Genomic DNA, 21,525 nt, shown 5'->3' on the forward strand with positions numbered 1-21,525 from the left:
TTCCTTCTTTCTTTTATGCCAAGTTGTCACCCCTCATCATTACCAGCAGCTGATATGTTCTATATACTAGTATACTTTGACGGTTTTGTAAAAACAGGTTGTTTTTAGCTAAACTGCTTTATACATACTACTTCACAGTGATAGTAATTTTAACTGGCACTCGGTCTAATGTCCTGCTTTTTCACTTTGTTTGGTGAGCTTATCCTCACTCAGTGGTATTGTTAGTTCGGGGTAAGCCTGTTGGAGTGGTCATTGTGAGGGATTTCATTCGTGTACTCCGCTTGTCTTTTGGCCTGACTCGCCACGACTGGCGGTGACACTCGCAGCTTGTTGAGTAGTAATAGGTTTTATCTCTCTTCCGCCAATCAGCTATTGCCAGAGCTGTCTGCACTCAGTGAGGCAGAGAAGTAATGAGTTACTATGAGGTTAGTATTAAATAAGGTTACAACAAGAATTGCTCAAAGAGAAAAAGATTGGAATGATATATTTTTGTTGATTAAATATAAGCAAGAGAATACTGCATTTTACTTTAACCTTTAACCCTGGCTCATTGTTTTCAAACTTGAGTTTTAAATCCTTTAATTCGAAATTTTTGTTCAATCGGTTAATGTTTTTGCTCTAGTCTTCACCGAGTCATTGTTATTTGTGAACAAATGACACAGAGGCTAAAAACACATTTACAATTTTCTTGTTACATCTATTCGCCCTATCGCACAACAAACCACCAGAAGAGTTTGGAAGTTTTGTGTAAAAACTTCAGGAATGGCTCATGTGAAATATCTTACATAACAAGGAACGTGAAGATAAAAGCTAATGAACTACATAATCTATTTTAGAAGATTGTTTGAAAACTGAATTGTTCAAGATCCGAAACAATTATTTCCAAAGGAATTAATGTATTGTAAATTTTAATCAGTTCCAGGTTGAGAAAACAATTTCGGTTAAGTATTTTTTAACATCTTACACCATAAACTACTGTATTCTACATACATGTACTATAAATAACTACGGGTAGATATAGATCGTGTTTAATTTTAATGAAAGATTTGCTATCTATGATGGTGAAAAAAGAAAACAAAAAGTGGACATCCCGTATGTTTTGCACTTGAAACATCGAAAGCATTCTAGGTTAAGATACATTACAAAAAATTGCAGAAATTGATAATAAAACAGCAAAAGTGCAACAGATCAGTTACATCAAAAGTCGTGTGAAAAAGAAAATATAAACAGCAATGGCACGTTAACTTCACATCTTTGAAGGCGAATCCTCCTCCAAAACAATTTAGGGTAACTCGACTGGAGGGGTTGTCTCCCTAGCAAATATCTTCGGTAGAGGGGACGACGGCCCAAACGGTTCCTTCCTTTTTGTAAAGAATTTATTAAGCGTAACTTGCTACTCCCTTTGTTAACGAATGTTTCCATGCTGTTCCGAACGTTTAATTCTAATGCGCAAGCTCCGGTTTGGTCGAGAAACGAATTTATGTTCGAGATTTGAGACAAACAAATCTCAAATATTTTGGTCGAAAACCGAAGCGTTTGAGAACCGAGGTTCCACTGTACTGTTTATTTGGATCTGACCTTCCTGACCTAACCTCGACTAGGTAACTCCGACAATGATCCTATTATTCTAAGAGCTAACAGTACAACAAAATCTGAAGAGATATGCAACTAACAGCGGCATGAATCGGCGGCAGATGAAAGATACAAAAAGTAAGAACTGTTGTCTATGATAAATTTACCACCCAGATGTACGTCCCACATTTGTTTCAACACCAATTTCTTAAAAACATAGTATAAGTAACAAAGATAAAAAAGGCAATATATCGTGTTTAATACCAATTAGTTATTTCTATATGGTTGACTCTGTTCCAACTTATCAACAGGAAAAGCTTACATTTAAATTATTCCTAATTTGAAATTGTCCTATCATGAGAATACTCCATAAGAATACATAAATACAAAATATATAAAAGTTAACTAAAGCATCAGCATGAGCTAAGCTTGTTGTAAGCACATTTAACTTCATCAAAGGACTGAACAAGGCCTCTCAGCTGCACTGTTGTTGAGTCCAGAGATTTGTTGTAAGGCCGAAAATTGGTGACTATCCCAGAATCCTTTGCTTTCTGTATGACTGCACAGACTCGACCAACAAAAACTGACCTATCATGATATACATTGTCCTCTTCTTGAAAAAACATCCCGGCCTCCCTACAAAACATCCAGTTGTAATAAAATTGAGAAAAACATCAGTTTAATCGAGAGTAAGAGAGTACTTCCATGGTTGCTATGTTAATTCTATGGCTACCAGAATACATTCATGGTTGCTAGCATAGTTCAGCTATTTTGGTTGCCAGGTTACAGTTATGGTTGCACACTCCAGGCTTTTCAGCTGTTGTGCACCACTGCAAATAAGAACCACCAAATAAGTTAAAATGATCAATTGTAGCTGTTTAGTCTTGTACACACGGCCTGTGTCTAGTCTACATAGTATTATAGACTGTGTCTAGTCTACATAGTATTATAGACAAAAGACACTGTATCTATTGTCTGCTACGATGATAGTAATGTTTTAACGGTATAACCTCACTTTACATTTTTATGCCCAGATGCTTATATAATGCCATTATGTTTATTTTTTGAACAAAGATAATAAAAAACTACTACATTATAATTGTAATTCAACTCCTTTTTAGGGTATAAAATACTTCAACTTAATCTCTCAGTTGAGGCAGTATTAATCCCATTGTTCATCGGTCTGTTTGCTTTTTTCTGTCACAAAGAGCAAAAATTTGCGCAATTACAGGAGACGTTCCTATAGCGTAAATTCCAGATAATGTAAAAATTTATGTGAAGGTTTTGCTTCCTGCTACAAAAAAATTCCATATAACGTAAAGTGTCAAGTCAGGCGAGTTTTCAAAATTGATTTGAATGTTAGTTTATTTTGGCTTATTTATTTGGATTATTTATATAAAAAACCATCGTGTGTATAGCGTTATTATTTATTTATATATAACTTTCGTGACATTCTAGTTCGTCGTAATAGATCGTTAAATGTGTCCACAAAAAAGCAAATAGGATAGCTGCGCAATTGTTCATAAATACAAAGGCGATCGATTGGTACAGGTGTTACAGCATCGGTCTACCAGTCTTAATGTCACGAGTTGGAGTATCGTTAAAAATTATCTTCATCCCAACCTTGACCCTTAGATAGTGATAGACGACGAACAGGTAGAACTGCTTTTTTATAGTAAAAAGATTTTGTTGTTTTGTCTTATTGTAGACGTGCAAAATATTTATTATTAGCTTTACTTTGCAGTAGGCTATAGACTTGGTTGCTTAGAAAAATAAGCAAATCTTTGTAGATGAGCGTTGAGAATGAGCAGTCCCTATCAACTTGTTGTAAATTTACTGCACTCATGGTCTATAAAACCAGTGAGATTAATCATAAAAAGGAGAAAAGTTGTTGATGCAAACCAATAATACTGCAGTTATGGTACAGCCTACAAATTAAAAGAGTTGAGTTAAGTTTTCCTTTCTGCATGGCCAAAGGGATGAGTTTGGAAAGATCTTGGAACGGATTAGCCAATTTACATGTATTTACTGTTTTTATAACATTAATTCCCTATAACGTAGACGCTCCTAGAACGGATTATTTACGTTATAGGAGCGTCTACTGTACCTTGAGACTGCGGAAGACGACTGATTAGCTCAGTAAGCTTGAGCTCTAGTCTAATAAACAGAATGTTATGGATATATGCATATACATAATTTTGCGATTAGGTGAAAGTTGAAACATTTAAAACTTCTGCCATTGTAACACGAAACATCTTTTTGACTTTGACACCCGTACTGCATTTTACCATTTCTGATAAGTTACCATCGGTTAAAGAGTCACGTTTTACTAACAAGGCATCTGCGAGTCCTCCTAAATGAATCTCAAATAAAGCTGATTTCAGATAAAAGAATTAAAATGGAAATTCTAATCTGTCAAAAGAGGTCCAATTATTTCAACAAATCAAATATACATGAATTATTTCTTATTTGTCAGTTATGAAGGCTTAAAAAAGGGAAAAACGGTAGCTGTCATTTAAAATGACAGATGATAAGGAAATAATTCCCCCATTTAACCTATTTATATAAATATATATACGTATATACATGTATATATACATGTATATACAGTCAAACATGGATAACTCGTCCACGGATAGCTCGAACACATGGTTAATTCGAACGGTTTCTTTGGTCCGTTCCCACGTAATGATAAATTGCTATAGATAACTCGAACTCAACACTGTTAATTCGAACTGTTTTTTTGCCCAACGGCTACCGAAACGGTTGTTATCGCTTTAGAAAATCACTTTATTCAAAGCCATAGAGGTAAACCTCATCTTTTCGTAATTCATAAGCGTTGTTATTACCACCATCGGCAAAATATTTTTGTCAACGACTTTTCTAAAGGTTTGGTCAAATTTGATTTATACTGCTATACGATGAATAGCACGGGCTCGCCGGGTCACGCGCGCAAGGATTTTCGCCCGCACATACAAAACAAAAACAGCATGTTGTTCTGTATGTGCGTGGCGAAAATCCTTGAGTGCGTGACCCGGCTAGCCCGTGACGAATAGTTTTCCGACGTTGATTCCGTGTTGAATCAACGTCGGAATGTTGAATGTTTAAAACGTCTTAAAAATTGTTGTAATTAAACGTATACGTTGTCTTAGCTAAAAAAAACTATTCATCGTTTGACCTAAACACAGAATACGTGTGTACATTCAATAAGTATACATTCAAAAAGCGTGAGTGATATACAATGTACCGTAAAACCTCGTAAAACTTTTAATTGAACTGCCTCAGAGTGTTGCTCTTAACGAATCCCAGGTAAAGTAAGGTAATCTTTGCATAAACTTCAAGAAAAATCGGCAAAATTGATCGTGGGTAAAACGCTCAAAAGAAAAAGATGTCTTTTCTTTTGAGCATTTCAACAACGATCAAGTTTTGCCAATGTCAATCTAAAAAACGTCCTGGCAATAACATCACCTCAAACAACAAACCAATCTCAAGTGATAGAAAAATCTCTATACTTTTTGATAAAAACGTTTTAAACTTTACATTAGAAGCATTTAATTTGAAACAAGCCATTTGTGCTTTTGATTTATATTATAGTTTGCATATGTACATGTATCTACTGATAAATAAGTAAATACATGGACTTGTGGCAGTGCTCTGATAACTTGAACGCTCTGATAATTCGAACACTTTTGCTCGGTCCCGTGAAGTTCGAGTTATCCATGTTTGACTGTATATATAAATCTCAGTGTTTGTCTTTTGTTTTTTTGTTGGTCAGTGTGTTCAGTTATATAGCAATAAAGTTTTAGGAATGGAAAATCTATTGTGCACTGGATTTAAACTTGGAACATCGAGTAATGCAGAGAGACATTTATCCAATACACTACACTGTCCAACTGGCTATACTATGGTGCAGAGAGACATTCATCCAATACACTACACTGTCTAACTGGCTATACTATGGAAATAATTGTGCGCATACTCATTACAGATGTCAATTTTTGATGGCTTCATGCTAAACACTTCAGTTAGCATTATGCTAGAGTTGTTGACCAGAAAAAAAGCTTATTTAAAGGTTGACTTGCAACAAAATTCACTTTACAGTTATCTGGTATCAAAAGGTTCACCATGTCCTACTCTGCTGTGTTGTAGGTGCAAAATATGTGGAAATGTCATTACAAGCTTTTAAAAGCTAAAAAACGAACAGTTAATCGCAGCCACACGAGACCGCCGTGGTTTGGATTCTCTTTCCAAAACGGCTCAAATGGGACATAGTTGTACGAGATGGCTTCTGTTTACACTTTCAAGCAACCTCATTCGTCGAAATATTTTCACGAATGTACTTCACGCATTCAATAAAACCATGTCTATTGTTTTTACGTGCCAATTTTATCATCATTGTAATGCTGTCACTTTCAGCACTGATATCCTATAACCTACCATAAAAATTTGTTTAATTTTTTAAACTTAGCTCGAAGGAGTACATATCATTGTCTGATAAACATGACAAGCCTGTTGGTCACCTGTGATAATCGAAAAATGCTGCAGAAATTAATCACGAAGTATTGGGTCACATGATCAGATTACGACTAGAGGATTAGACCAAGCCGAAACAAAACTGTAAAGTAGCGAGCATCTATATTTGATACGGGGTCATCGGTAAAACCCGAAGTGTTTGTCATAAACTAGTGCTACGAGAAGTTTTATATTGAGCCTTTTATTGGCCTTTCAATTCACATGAGAACATCCCGTGACAAGACAATAACCAACTGTAATGACTACGTCAGAGAAATAAACTGATTCCAATCTACGGCTACTTTTCGTTTTTGAGCTTTTAAGAGCTTGTAATCACATTTCCTAATATTTTGCACCTACAACACAACAGAGTAAGACATGGTGAATCTTTTGATACCAAATAACTGTAATGTGAATTTTGTTGCAAGTCAACCTTTAAGCATTTTTTTTCACCGCACTTTTAAAGCATCTCCAGTTATTGCACCAGCAGGAACTATCAGGTCAATAAGATACTTTCTACTAGAAAATGGGCAAATAATAATAGCCGAATATGCCGATTGTAAGAAAAAAATGGTTTACTGCATGAAAGTCTGAGAATCTTTGAATCATGTGTTTAATGTTTCATGTTTAAATAAAATAAGTATAATATATACTAATTTTAAATTATTAGTTGGTTTACTGCTGTATCTATATCAATGTTATAACACCAAATCATGACATATTGTTGTCTAATTACCGCAAAACACAGAAAAATGCTGGATTTTTCATAATGTTATTTTTGTCCCGCGTATCACAGGTAGTAGCCTTTTTTCAAATCTCACAGATTCATTAAAATTGGGCCCTAAAACAAAACAGTACGTATTTCTAGTAGAGAGATAGTAGAGATATGAGCTTGTCAAATAATAATGCTATGAGTCAACAACTTCAGAAGATTTTGCAATTGATCAGAGTAGTTTTTCATCTCAAATTATGACAATTTCATCTCAAATCTAACATATATTGACATGATTTCTAAATTACATATAAATTTACAGAATGTCTAAATGTAGACATTAGCCCTTCCTCCATTACTTATACATGATTTAAACTTCATGTCCCAGACTGAAGGGAGCCAGACTGTACAGGCTGCAATAATCAGTAAAACATACAGTATATGAGACATAGTTGGCAGCATACAGCATATGAGAGCTACTTGGCAGCATACAGTATATGAGACATACTTGGTAGCATACAGTATATGAGACATACTTGGCAGCATACAGTATATGAGACATACTTGGCAGCATACGGTATATGAGACATACTTGGCAGCATACGGTATATGAGACATACTTGGCAGCATACAGTATATGAGACATAATTGGTAGCATACAGTATATGAGACATACTTAGCAGCCTGGTAGGTTTGAATCAAATGGTTCAGATTATCCAGTATGATGCTCTGCAGCCATTCCATCCACATCTGGTCTGGCAATGCCATGGCCTTTGGCAAATCCATGAGCACCTTAAATTTGAAATCTTGGTCAGCTGATCGTACAATTAGCACGAAATGCTATTTGTAATGACTGTTGATGAAAAGGCAAAATAAATTTTCAACAAAACCTCCTCAATAGTTGTAATTGCATACATCAGTTGTACTGTATATATATATATATATATATTGTACAACTTGTACAATATAGAAACTCTTAACTAGATCTGTAGAAGAACTAGTTGAAGATATGTGGTAACATAATCAGGTCAACTATAGGAAACGATCAGCAATATATGCAACGTACCCCATTGGTTACGATGTGTATGTTATACAATTTTTTCGCCCTGCAATGCAAGACTCAACTGAAAAGACAGAAGTGTAACAGAGAAGTGAGCAAGTTATCAGCAAGTTATGACTCAACTGAAAAGACAGAAGTGTAACAGAGAAGTGAGCAAGTTATCAGCAAGTTATGACTCAACCGAAAAGACAGGAGTGTAATAGAAAAGTAAGCATATATACTGTACTAGCTGTGGCTCCCGGCGTTGCCCGAGTATCAAAAATCGGCTTATAAACAATGAGAAGTGATGAGAGTTGCCTACCTCTTGCTGGCAGGCAACTCTCCAGCAAGTGGCAGGCCATTGCCAAGTGGCCTGGCACATTGCCAATGGGAAATTCCAGTAAGCTAGTAAGGCTTCTAATGACGATGCGCCATGAAGTTGCGTCAGCATTGTCCAGCTACGCTATTATAATAATAGCTATAGCCGGAATGATACACAGATATATCCACATACACACATACTTTAAGAAATACATATATATATATACACATGTAGATATATATATATATATATATATATATATATATATATATATATATATATATAGCAACAAACAAGCCCTGGCTAATAATGATGCATCAGTGATTTGTAAGAAAGTGTATTATAGACTCAGTTTAATGAAACTTGGTAGAGTAGATTTACTAATGAAAGGAACAAGGAAAGGTGATATGCAACTAAGGTTTATGTATTTACTATCGGTTCAAACATGCAGTTATTAACAGCAACAAGTGTATACCGTGAACTTTGCAAGGTCAGAGTGCAGATCATCGGGAGGCAGAGTCACGCTCACTCCCCTCTCCTGAGAAACCTTAGTAAGCAACAGAACACTAGACTGAGCAGCTGCTACCCTTATCTCTGCACACTCATCATGAAGGAGAGTGAGCAGTGCAGTCAGCAACCTGCAACATCAGAGAGAGAATCTTGTTGAAGAGTGAACAAACAAAGGCAATTGTGTGGACAGTTGTGGCGGAATAAGACGATTGAACAAGATAAAGGTAATATCCTTCTCATGTATGCTGAACCTTTTAACATTGGTGTGACACCAATATATTGAGTCAACGCTATATTGAAAGTGTTTGTGAAATACGGCGGCTTTTCATTTTTGAGCTTTTAAGAGCTGGTAATCATCTTTCCACGTATTTGACACCTACAACACAACAGAGTAAGACATGGTGAATCTTTTGATACCAAATAACTGTAATGTGAATTTTGTTGCAAGTCAACCTTCAAGTAATGAAACTGGTGAGCCACGGATTCACTTCACGAGTTCAACAAATGTAGATATGGTATCTTCATATATAAAAAGCCTCCTTAGATGTCTGATACACACAAAACATGACGAGAATGATAATTTAATCGTTGACAACTCCTATTCTTATTTTACAACTGATTTTGGTAACAGAAAAGAGAACTTACTGTATTTTGTCTTCCGCTGTAAGATTTGGCTCCTTATAGAGGTTGACTATAACAGCTACGCACTCTGCATGAGCGGCACTGTCATGACATGAGAGGAAAAGTACTTGCAAGCTTTCAGTGGTGCTAAAGATAAGACATAAACTGTGTTTACATCATAAAACCATCCAAAAGATGCAGAGTGCAAGAAATAAAACATGCTCAACATCTATAGTAAACACTGCCTATATTTACTAGTTGCATATAAATTACATTTGTACTATTGCTTGCCTAGTGAGCTAAACCTGATAATGAATCGCATGCAGCAACCGTGTTTCATTGAAAAATCTCTATAAATGATGAACCTTTATAAAGGATGTACCTTTAACAGTAGAAATTAAAAGCTTACTCATGTAAGACATAAAATGCATCTACTCACCCTAAAGATTGCCGGGCATACATAGCAATGACTGCGTATGATGGACTAGCCTTGTCGATAACAGTCAATAGCTGGGACATTTTCTGTTTTTCAACTCTGAATATTTGCTTAAAGCTTCGCAGTAGTACACCGAGTAGACATTCCTTGTAGTATGTGCTGGGTGTAGTCAACAGGCAGTCGACAAGCCAACCCTAGAACGACATAATTAGAAAGATACAACATAGCAGACCTGAACATAGACACACGATGAAATGGTGACTATAAGCGTGAAGAGTTCTTTTTACCATTCAACATGAACAAATAGAACATAACACTTACCTCATAACAAACACTTAATGTAAGCCTAAGTGACTGTTGTTGATCAGTATGCAAAACTTGCAGTGCTAAACATTGACTAGTAACTAGTAATAACTAGCAACTAGAGCTGTATAATTAACTCTCTGTATATCTCATTCCAACGAATGATTTTTCCAAACCTTTGCACCTTATTTTGCCTATGCTAAACGTTTATTTTACGTAAAGTAAAGGTTTCACATTCTTTCACGGCTGTGTCCTCAGTTTTACAAAACAGCTACGAGTTTTCCACTCATTTCAACTTACGTGGGTATGAAAAAATTGCATACAACATCTAACAATCATTTTGAAAATATCATCGCTAGCTGCTTTCATAATCTTCCACCTAATACCCATTTTCTTAGCTGAGTATTTTAAACGACATATGTCAAACTATTTATTTAATTTTATGTTTAAACTTATATGTCAGACCTATTATTTGATTTTAGTGGCTGGTTCCATTTTTTGTTTCATGGTTTGCCCTATAGTTAAAACAAAAGTTAAAAAGGTATTTTAAACGCCATATTTCAAACCATTAATTTGGTTGACTACCTGTTGCTCGTTGTTGTTTTATCATTCTTGTATGGTATAATTTGAGAATACCTTTCAGTTTGAAACGAAATTATTTCAAATAAAGTAATATTAATAAATAGAACACCTGAACTATATGACAATGCTAGCGGACACAGCCACTGTCAACAAAGAGAGTGAATATAACTCCTGAACTATATGTCAATACTGGCAGACGCAGCCACTGTAACAAAGAGAGTGAATAGAACACCTGAACTATATGACCATGCTAGCGGACACAGCCACTGTCAACAAAGAGAGTGAAATACTAAATCAGAAGTATAAAATGAACTCACTTGCAGCTGTTCCAAATGTTCCACTGACTGGTAGGAACAGGTGAGATGGCTTATTAACTGAACCTTCAGCTCCATGGACAGAGGTGCATCAAGCAGAGTGTAGAGCGAGTCATAGCTAGACATGGTGCAGAGAAGGTTTGTACAATTCAGTAGCAGCGCTGCCTCTCCGGGCATCTGATGAAGAAAAAACATGTCAAATAATGACCGAGCTAAAGACCAATTGTTGAGACATTGAACATGTTGACATCTGAAGACCATGAGCAAACACAATATGCATTGTTTTTAACAACCTAAGTATTCACAGATAGATGGGATATGTTAATTTTAAGTTGCTAATAACAGTATTTGTATACACCGGTTGACTTGCAGGTTGACTAAAGAGGTTGACTATAAAGGTTGACTTGCAACAAAACTCACATTACAGTTATTTGGTATCAAAAGGTTCACCATGTCTTACTCTGCTGTGTTGTATGTTCAAAATATGTGGAAATGTGATTACAAGCTTTTAAAAGCTCAAAAACGAACAGTCTTTTTATAAACTGTCGATCAAGAGAAGGAAATGTTTCCAATTTTTGATCCTAACAAAAGGTGAGCAACGAAAAAACAGAGTTGAAAATTTCAGCTTAAGTTGACGATAAATTATGAATCAAATCGTAAATTAATCTCACAATTAAATTAGATAAAAATTAACAATAAACAACATTATTCATAGAAGAATGTTCAGTTATAGTTGATAATGGCAAACAATTTAAACTTTACACTAATCATTGTGTGAAATTTGTAACAAGTAAAACAACTACTATTTTAACATAACTGTAGAAACCTTTTAAACACACCTATGTGCGTTGGTGGTGAATTCCATGTTTTTACCGTTGGCCCGTTGCGTTGGCCCATTGCATGTCCTGACGTTGATTGGACTGTCAGGTGCACTCGCAGAGAAATTGACCAATCCGAGGACCCTTTTGGTGCTCTAGTTTATATTTCTTTAAATTAGAATAAGTCAGCCGATTTTAGAGACAGTTAATTTAGAAGCCTTAGTACTGGAAACAGTGTTTACTAGAGAACAATCTCATTAAACAAAGGTTGTTAAAAGGAGATAAAGGTCAGTAAATTTAATGTATGTATTTTTGATGTAATACCTTTTATTTGCTGTAAAGATACATGTTTCAACAAAGTTAATTTTGGCAATTGGAAGACTTTTAATGGAAAGGTTAGGCAGCCACCAGCATTAATTACATGACTTTTATATTATATACTGTGTGCTATTTTACGCTACTGTGATGTCCAGTTTATGTTTTATCAATTAATTAGTATTATGTAATATTTTCACCTAGTTCATGTGAAGTTATGTTTTACAGACTTCACTGTAGTCTAAATAAAACAAAGACTAGCTGTGAAACTTATTCCTTCTTCAAGCAACCCCAAATAATTATAAGTGGGACGTAAAAATCTCCACAATAACAATAAAATGTTGTGACATTCCTAGTGCATTTTATCATTTCTTACAATTCAATATTGATTCAAAATCACTTTTTTATTAACAATTGTGAATAAATGCAATAATGCAATTGTAAAGTGTCAATAAATTAGACATAGCATTAAATCTCATGCACAACTGCACTGTATTATGCACAACTGTGTACACAATAAGACAACAAGGAAGCGAGGAATATTCATACAGGGGACATTACCTACCTGAGATAAAGAAGCATTGAGTATTGACAACAAGCAATGCTCTAGAGCTGGAGAGCAAGGGGAAGAAAAGAGTGAGAGAACATCTAAAAAGGCAGATCTTAAGACATCACACCTCTGGGAGTTGAGGAAGTCTACAGCTCTGCCATTCAATAGATCATTAAGTGCCTTCAGTGAGGACTCTGCACATGGATGCCTGTAAAACAGTAAGGGATCAATATTGTAATTAGTCCAAGATATTACTATGAAGAAACATTCGTAGCCTAGAATCAAGTTACTGCTGTGAAGGAGTCTTTTAACCGGTTATTACCTTCAGAATAATGCAACTAGTTCACTGATGTATGTGCTGCTACTACTGTTCAAAGCTCGTATAGAACAACTTTACCTGCGCATCACAGTAAGAAAAGCACATCATAGAGACTAACCTGTCTTTCTCTCTTCGTAACTGCTGCACCATCTCCAAAAGAGTGAGCAATTGTGTATGAAGGGCGTTAGCCTTAATTTCTGTGAAAATAGACTGAGACATATGCTCAGCCAGAGAGCAAAGTTCAGGCACACTCTCTGTCGTTGCCAGAATAGACAGAGAAGTTAGTCTACGCACCATGTGTATGGGATTGTTCATATAACCCATAAGAGCCTGTCTGTACGGCTCCAAAACCCTAAAACATAGACAAATGAAGATATTAAAGGCCTAGTAATATCAACTAGATATATGCTGCTATGACTGTATAGAGTGAGACAACAGGGCAGAATTGATATTCAACATCAACAGTCGATGGCACTGTAAATGTTTATTCAACATCAACAGTAGATGGTACAGTAAATATTTATTCAACATCAACAGTAGATGGTACAGTAAATGTTTATTTAACATCAACAGTCGATGGCACTGTAAATGTTTATTCAACATCAACAGTAGATGGTACTGTAAATGTTTATTTAACATCAACAGTAGATGGTACTGTAAATGTTTATTCAACATCAACAGTAGATGGCACTGTAAATGTTTATTCAACATCAACAGTAGATGGTACTGTAAATGTTTATTTAACAACAACAGTAGATGGTGCTGTAAATGTTTATTCAACATCAACAGTCGATGGCACTGTAAATATTTATTCAACATCAACAGTAGATGGTACTGTAAATGTTTATTCAACATCAACAGTAGATGGTACTGTAAATGTTTATTTAACATCAACAGTAGATGGTGCTGTAAATGTTTATTCAACATCAACAGTAGATGGTACTGTAAATGTTTATTCAACATCAACAGTCGATGGCACTGTAAATGTTTATTCAACATCAACAGTAGATGGTGCTGTAAATGTTTTTTTAACAACAACAATAGATGGTGCTGTAAATGTTTATTCAACATCAACAGCAGATGGTGCTGTAAATGTTTTTTTAACAACAACAGTAGATGGTGCTGTAAATGTTTATTCAACATCAACAGTCGATGGCACTGTAAATATTTATTCAACATCAACAGTAGATGGTACTGTAAATGTTTATTCAACATCAACAGTAGATGGTACTGTAAATGTTTATTTAACATCAACAGTAGATGGTGCTGTAAATGTTTATTCAACATCAACAGTAGATGGTACTGTAAATGTTTATTCAACATCAACAGTCGATGGCACTGTAAATGTTTATTCAACATCAACAGTAGATGGTGCTGTAAATGTTTTTTTAACAACAACAATAGATGGTGCTGTAAATGTTTATTCAACATCAACAGCAGATGGTGCTGTAAATGTTTTTTTAACAACAACAGTAGATGGTGCTGTAAATGTTTATTCAACATCAACAGTCGATGGCACTGTAAATATTTATTCAACATCAACAGTAGATGGTACTGTAAATGTTTATTCAACATCAACAGTAGATGGTACTGTAAATGTTTATTTAACATCAACAGTAGATGGTGCTGTAAATGTTTATTCAACATCAACAGTAGATGGTACTGTAAATGTTTATTCAACATCAACAGTCGATGGCACTGTAAATGTTTATTCAACATCAACAGTAGATGGTGCTGTAAATGTTTTTTTAACAACAACAATAGATGGTGCTGTAAATGTTTATTCAACATCAACAGCAGATGGTGCTGTAAATGTTTTTTTAACAACAACAGTAGATGGTGCTGTAAATGTTTATTCAACATCAACAGTCGATGGCACTGTAAATGTTTATTCAACATCAACAGTAGATGGTACTGTAAATGTTTATTCAACATCAACAGTAGATGGTGCTGTAAATATTTATTCAACATCAACAGCAGATGGTGCTGTAAATGTTTTTTTAACAACAACAGTAGATGGTGCTGTAAATGTTTATTCAACATCAACAGTCGATGGCACTGTAAATATTTATTCAACATCAACAGTAGATGGTACTGTAAATATTTATTCAACATCAACAGTAGATGGTACTGTAAACATTTATTTAACATCAACAATAGATGGTGCCCTTAATCGAACTATTGAGTTAAAAAAAGGATTTTATGTTCAAACAAACTTGAGAAGGACCTTCATATTTTAATAAACAGCTTATAGTGAAAGACCTCTTTATAATCCATTTCTAGTCACATAGCGCATGGACTGCTGCAAATGCTACTGTAATGCACATGCTGCTAAACAATATTGTTACCATAGGTACCAATAAGTCAGTAACATCAATATTTACTATACAGAGCACTTTATTAAATATACTAAATTAGATATGGCTTATTTACAAGACGAGAAAAGATAGCAAACATCGTCTACATCTTCCTAGTGAAAGTTGAATACATAATAGCTCACAGAGAATTGACAAGCGTGACATTTAAATGAAATGGTTGCTCACCGGGTATGCCCAGGGATGAGTGTGGATGGAGAGAGCAGACTGATGAGGGAAAGAATAGGAAATATCTCAGCATTTCGTCCACACGGGTCAGATTTGCGGAGCCGTTCAAGCATGAAGTCGTAGAGAGAAGGATATTGGGAGAAGAACTCCACACTGCTTGTGCTCACCTTCTCCCCATTTGATTGTCTCTTCTGACCAATCAACCTTTCAGAGCAGGAGGCTGAGCAGAAAACACATGAGACTAACATCGAAACTGAGTAGAAAAGAAGCACACCTTTCCTCCTGCCGATATCAAAAAGATATGAATAGATGTCTCATAGCTTGCAAAGCCCCAAAGAAACAATCCTGCAGCAATGCGAGAAAGAAATATGATTGTTCATAACTTACCAAACAGTTGAGTAGCAGCATTCCGGAGGGACCAGATGGGTGAACTGAAGCTGCTGATACATAACATAGTAATACGGGCGAGGTAGGACCTCACTCCTCCTGTCAGTCCGGCATCCACCACAAGTGCCTTCAGCATATTCAGGGAGTGCACCTGAGGCAAGTCAGCCCTCTCGTCTTGTTGAACTTGTGCCAAGGTGTCACAAGACCGTAGCAGCTCATCAATGACCAGGTAAAGCAGAGAAGACTAAGTGAAAGGAAAGATAAACTATAGGTTATAACACGCGAGCTAACTAGAGAAACTCAGGTTTGAGACTAGCAAAGTACCTTAAATCATTGCAGCCGAGTATTGTGTGCTTCATCTTTAAAATGAAAATTATGAATCAGGGGCAATGGTCGATGAAACTCTGTCATAGGTTAAATTAAACAAAACTGCAAGAGGCACTCCTATAACATAAACTTCATTTTAATGAAATTCAACTTAACATAAAGAACTGATGTGAAGTCTTTGCATCGCATTACCTAACAAATTTCATATAAAGAGTCAAGTCAGTGCAAGTTCTCAAATTTGACTTGAAAAATTAAAGTTCCATAGTTAGCCTTTAAATATTGTTTTTTTTCCATGCCTTATTTGAAAGAGAAAACGGCATGTAGTGGTATCTATGTATATTATATACTAGTACCCTGGCAGTCTAGTGTGGTATCTACGTATATTATATACTAGTACCCTGGCAGTCTAGTGTGGTATCTACGTATATTATATACTAGTACCCTGGCAGTCTAGTGTGGTATCTGCGTATATTATATACTAGTACCGTGGCAGTCTAGTGTGGTATCTACGTATATTATATACTAGTACTGTGGCAGTCTAGTGTGGTATCTATGTATATTATATACTAGTACCCTGGCAGTATAGTGTGGTATCTACGCATATTATATACTAGTACCCTGGCAGTATAGTGTGGTATCTATGCATATTATATCTTAGTACCCTGGTAGTCTAGTGTGGTATCTATGTATATTATATACTAGTACCCTGGCAGTCTAGTGTGGTATCTATATATATTATATACTAGTACCCTGGCAGTATAGTGTGGTATCTATGTATATTATATACTAGTACCCTGGCAGTATAGTGTGGTATCTATGCATATTATATCTTAGTACCCTGGCAGTATAGTGTGGTATCTATGCATATTATATACTAGTACCCTGGCAGTCTAGTGTGGTATCTATGTATATTATATCTTAGTACCCTGGCAGTATAGTGTGGTATCTATGCATATTATATACTAATACCCTGGCAGTCTAGTGTGGTATCTATGCATATTATATACTAGTTCCCTGGCAGTCTAGTGTGGTATCTACGTATATTATATACTAGTACCCTGGTAGTCTAGTGTGGTATCTACGTATATTATATACTAGTACCCTGGTAGTCTAGTGCGCCGTGAGAGATCATCAGGCGTAATAAGTATCTGCACAATTATTCAAAAACACTTAAAGGCAGTTGACTGGTGTAAGTCTTATAGTCGGTCTAGGTTAGTGTCGGTCTACCAAACTGAATGGACTAGTTAGATTCTTGCTGAAAGCAATCTTTTTTCCTAACTCTAACGCTAGCTTCAGACAGACACTACTGCTCATATTATAGTAAAGATACAATGTATAGTTTTGCTTTATTGAAGACTCATACAATTTTTTCTGATTTTTCTTTGCAGCATAAATCTTGCTGTGCTAAAAATCAAAGTGGAAAGAATTAATTTAAACTGTCATTAACCTGTGTGCTACTCTTTTATTGACATAAAATTACCGTAATCATGGACCGTAATCAAGTGAAATTGATAAGAAAATAAGACAACTTGTCGATACAAAACTAATAATACTACAGTTAGTTTAGTTTTTCTTTTCCAACGGCCAAAGGAGTGAGTTTTGGATAATCTTAGAACAGATTAGGCTATTTACATGTATTTTACGCTTCGTATAATGTAAAAACCCTATCAAGTAAGTGTTCGAAAAACGGATTACTTACGTCGTAGGGATGTCTACTGTATTTGGCTTTCATATTTGTGACAAATACTGTTTTAACCGACAACAATTAAATAATATATAAAATACTGATATGATTGCGGATAGCATGTCTCCAGATTATAACAACTACCAAAATTCAAATATCTCCTTGTTTTTACAACTCATTCCTCTCTATTGCGAGACATAAATGCAAATTTACAAAAGGGTTAGCGATTGCAACTGACATTGCTAATTTGAGAATAGAAGAAGTTTCTTACCTGCTTACACCTGCTTTCAGCAGCTAGCACACTTTGGACTATAATAGGAAACCCTCCAGACCTCCGTGTAACTGAGCATTTCGATACAACTTTGTCCTCCCTGACTGTTGTGTTGAGAACCTGTGTATTTCACAGACATGTCTATCTCTACGCAATCTTGGACTTTTCTAAGTAACTGCCCTCAATTTGATACCTTCTCTATGATCTCTGCTTCATCTCCTCATGATTTGTGAGCTACTCTCACATACACCAATTGACAATTATACAAAGAACACCTGAGGAATGAGTTAAAACCAATCAGACATTGACAGCTTTGGCCATGTACTAGAGTGATCAACCCTATTTGCAACAGATGAGGTTCTGGTAGACACCATCTACCCTCTTCCTAACCATTGCTCCAGACCTCTATATGATGTAATCGATAGAGCCAATAACTAGCTATAACCAGGTGTATAGCCATATATATCATATACAAGTATATAGCCAAGTCATAACTAAAGATATACCTGGTTGATTATATCAGATGGGAGACAGTTATACTCAGTGCTTCTACTTTCTAGCATGGCCTGACAGAACTGTGAGAGACCAGCACTGCTCCCTTCTATCACACCCTACAACAAGATTCCTAGTAGGTGTCAGCGTTAGATGCGTGTAGGTTAGAAGTGACAGCATATCAGTGGCACAATATCGATTGCAAAATGAGTAGGTAATAGCATCAGTTACTGAACTCAAAATTTTGTATCGCAAAGACAAAATGTGTCATACTGACAATTAAAACTCTTTCAGATATGTAAAACAGAAAAATTAATCTAGTATATTTGAATCAGTGAATATCTTCTCCACTTATCACAAGCTAAAGGGATGTTCCAGAACATTTTTTGGGATGAAGAGAACCTCCATGAGTAATACAGGGATAAAGACACTATAAACTCAGTCTATTGTTTTGCACTGTCTAGATCACAGGTGTCAAACTCACGGCCCGCGGGCCACATCGGCCCGCCTTGTAATCTTATCTGGCCTGCAAAATCATTTTACATTGTTGCTATCCATGGCCCATCGATATGAAGCGCTGAAAGGCCCGTATTCCCTGGAGCGGCTGGGTGGCTGAGCCACCCCAACTTTTCAATGATTTTTGGCAGCTAAGTACTAAGAATTGCAGTGTAAGGATTTCACTTGGAATTTCCAACAACTAGCGACTAACGCTACAGCGCTTGTGGGCCATTCCATGGGGACTGGTCCAATGTGTGTGCTGACCCGTCACAGATATGATTAAAACTAACCCTATGTGAAAGAGCATGTCAAACTTGGTGGGAATCCAAATTTTTTAGTCTCTTAACATTTTGTGGCGCTGCCGGTAGCACCCCAAAGTTTGCCGTTCAAGAGGGGCAACTCCGAATCAGACTTTTTTAAGTTTTTTGATGACAAATATCTTGAAAACTATCTTCTGAAAATCTGAATTTTTAGTTATGTCTTCTTTCACATGTGATCTATCATTTTCATTTAAAAACTTGTCTGTCAGAGGCTGTCATTTGGTGTCAGAGGTTGCTAAAGTAGGTCATCGGGCCCTATTTTTGGCAAGTTTTGTAGATTTACGCTATTTTAGCGTCACGTAAAACCCGAATTCTTTTTCATTTTTTGGCAATGTAACTCTTGATATATGCTTATTAATGTATTTTCTACATAAAAATAATTTATATTTGTCAGATTTCATCCTCGTGTGGGTGTAGGCGGGACAAATCCAACATGGCTGTCGTCGGCAGCAATAGAAAAGGGTGACGGAAACCACTAAAAATCACAGAGATAGCGTGAAAAATTATATAATAAAATAATGTTTTATACATATTTCACATGCGCTGATTCCAAATCTTGTCTTAAAATCTATGATATTCTGCTAGAAAATAGGTTAATAGCACAATGAATTGAAGACACTTTTATATAAAAAAACCATTTAAGGTCGATTTCAACACAATAAGGCTGCCCTGTCCGGTCCAGTGTATCTGCATAGACATTGAATTCACAATTACCATTTATGTGACAGTCATCAAATTTGGAGCATAGTTAGTAACTGCTTGAACATACACCAGTTTTAACTCACGATGACATCATGCTAATAGCTGAGCGATTTCTTCCTGTAAATGTTGACTCAAGGTATATTGGCTGTGGTTAGCTGTCTCAAGATTTACCCGCATCAAGATATGGTGAATTGGAACATACAGTTCATCTGGTCGTAATGGGTATTTGAATACCTTGGCTGGTCCATGAGGTAAGAGAGAGTTAATTTTTATATCCTCTTCTTTCATGTCTATATCCATCACAGATCCAATGTACCAGTCCTTTTCATATTTGTAGGCAAGGTAATCCCCTGGTTTAATTTCCGCCAACGCAATTAGCCGAGCCTGAATTAGCCCTGTCAGCAAATTTCCTGTTAAGGTTTTGCCATAATCTATACTGATAGATACTTCACCATTAGATGTACGCCTGCCTATAAAGGGTTCTTCCTATTCTTTCGAAACGATGATGGCTACGGGATCCAGGTACAGGGATGCCATCTGTTCCAAATCGTTGTTCTTGGAGTAAACGCACTCTGTCGATATCTGTCCCATCAAACCATAAAGTTAGCACTTTCGTAATGTTTGATTTCGCAAAGTTATATAGATCTTGAGGCATAGCAATAAAATGTTCCAAAGTTCGCTGCAAGCTTGCTCGACGTGCCTGGTATTTAATGATGGCCCCTACACCATCGCAGGCAGACTTTCCATGCGATGTTGCATAGTAGTGCCATTTGGCCGGCACCTGAAAATCCTCGGTGTGAAACATCAAATTACAAAAGGCTTTGTATGACTTATATTGGCCTGTGCTGCCATCTGTGAAGTAGTGTATCATCGTAAGATTTGGCAGTATACGTCTCAGTCGAGGAAGGAAATCTTTGAGCATCGTATAGACAGCTAAATGGTTGTGATGCAAATAATCACTTACATAACAGTAAGATATGTGTAAAAGTTTTCCCTCCGTTGATTTGTAATATACTACTATAGGATGTAGTGTGGCCTGGAGATTGTTCCAGTGGAACGATTGGGAGGCATCTTGTACAATAAAGGAGTAATTCTCCACGAAATCCATCTGTATGATGATTTCCGTAGTCTGAAGATTTTGTTTCAGATTTTGGAGAAATGCAGACTGCTCCTCTTTTATGTAATGGTGGGCACTTAGTTCATCAACATTTTGGCACATTGTGTCGATAAATTCGGAGATGGTTGGACAGTGTTTCACAATGTTGGACCGGTCAGTAGTAACCCACTGGCTATATGTGATTTCATCGTCTCCTTCATAGTCAGCTTTGTCAAACAGCTCAGTAAGGTGATTTTCAATGTTTGCTTGACCTGGACAA

General features: G+C 36.1%; 2 protein-coding genes across 2 annotated transcripts in view; both read right to left on the reverse strand.

The window, feature by feature from the left end:
* Window positions 1-971: 971 nt before the first annotated feature.
* On the reverse strand, window positions 972-13,241 carry LOC137400111 (uncharacterized). Its single transcript, XM_068086424.1, has 8 exons — window positions 13,044-13,241; window positions 12,622-12,814; window positions 10,927-11,100; window positions 9,728-9,918; window positions 9,313-9,435; window positions 8,633-8,795; window positions 7,473-7,588; window positions 972-2,208 (listed from the first exon to the last, which is right to left on the reverse strand). Exons 1-8 carry the CDS (start codon window positions 13,238-13,240, stop codon window positions 1,986-1,988), a joined length of 1,380 nt encoding a protein of 459 aa, XP_067942525.1. The 5' UTR covers window position 13,241; the 3' UTR covers window positions 972-1,985.
* Window positions 13,242-15,464: 2,223 nt separating this feature from the next.
* Window positions 15,465-21,525, reverse strand: part of LOC137400463 (tRNA (32-2'-O)-methyltransferase regulator THADA-like) — a gene marked incomplete at its 5' end in the record, with an annotated part of 33,777 nt that continues 27,716 nt past the window's right edge. The window contains 4 exons of the mRNA XM_068086787.1: window positions 15,465-15,688; window positions 15,856-16,099; window positions 18,138-18,257; window positions 18,644-18,748. Of these exons, the coding sequence (XP_067942888.1) occupies window positions 15,465-15,688; window positions 15,856-16,099; window positions 18,138-18,257; window positions 18,644-18,748 (693 nt within the window). The remainder of the gene's footprint in view (window positions 15,689-15,855; window positions 16,100-18,137; window positions 18,258-18,643; window positions 18,749-21,525) is intronic.

This window comes from Watersipora subatra, chromosome 7, assembly GCF_963576615.1.
Source record: "Watersipora subatra chromosome 7, tzWatSuba1.1, whole genome shotgun sequence".
NCBI lineage: Eukaryota > Metazoa > Bryozoa > Gymnolaemata > Cheilostomatida > Watersiporidae > Watersipora > Watersipora subatra.

Bases quoted from the DNA above. Each gene is read 5' to 3' on its own strand.
- LOC137400111 (XM_068086424.1), bottom strand. From the start codon at position 13,240: ATGAACAATCCCATACACATGGTGCGTAGACTAACTTCTCTGTCTATT. The intron at 11,101-12,621 runs GTAGGTAATGTC...TTTCTTCATCAG, and splicing joins TCAATGCTTCTTTATCTCAG to ATGCCCGGAGAGGCAGCGCT. The intron at 8,796-9,312 runs GTAAGTTCTCTT...CTGATGTTGCAG, and splicing joins ACAGCGGAAGACAAAATACA to GTTGCTGACTGCACTGCTCA.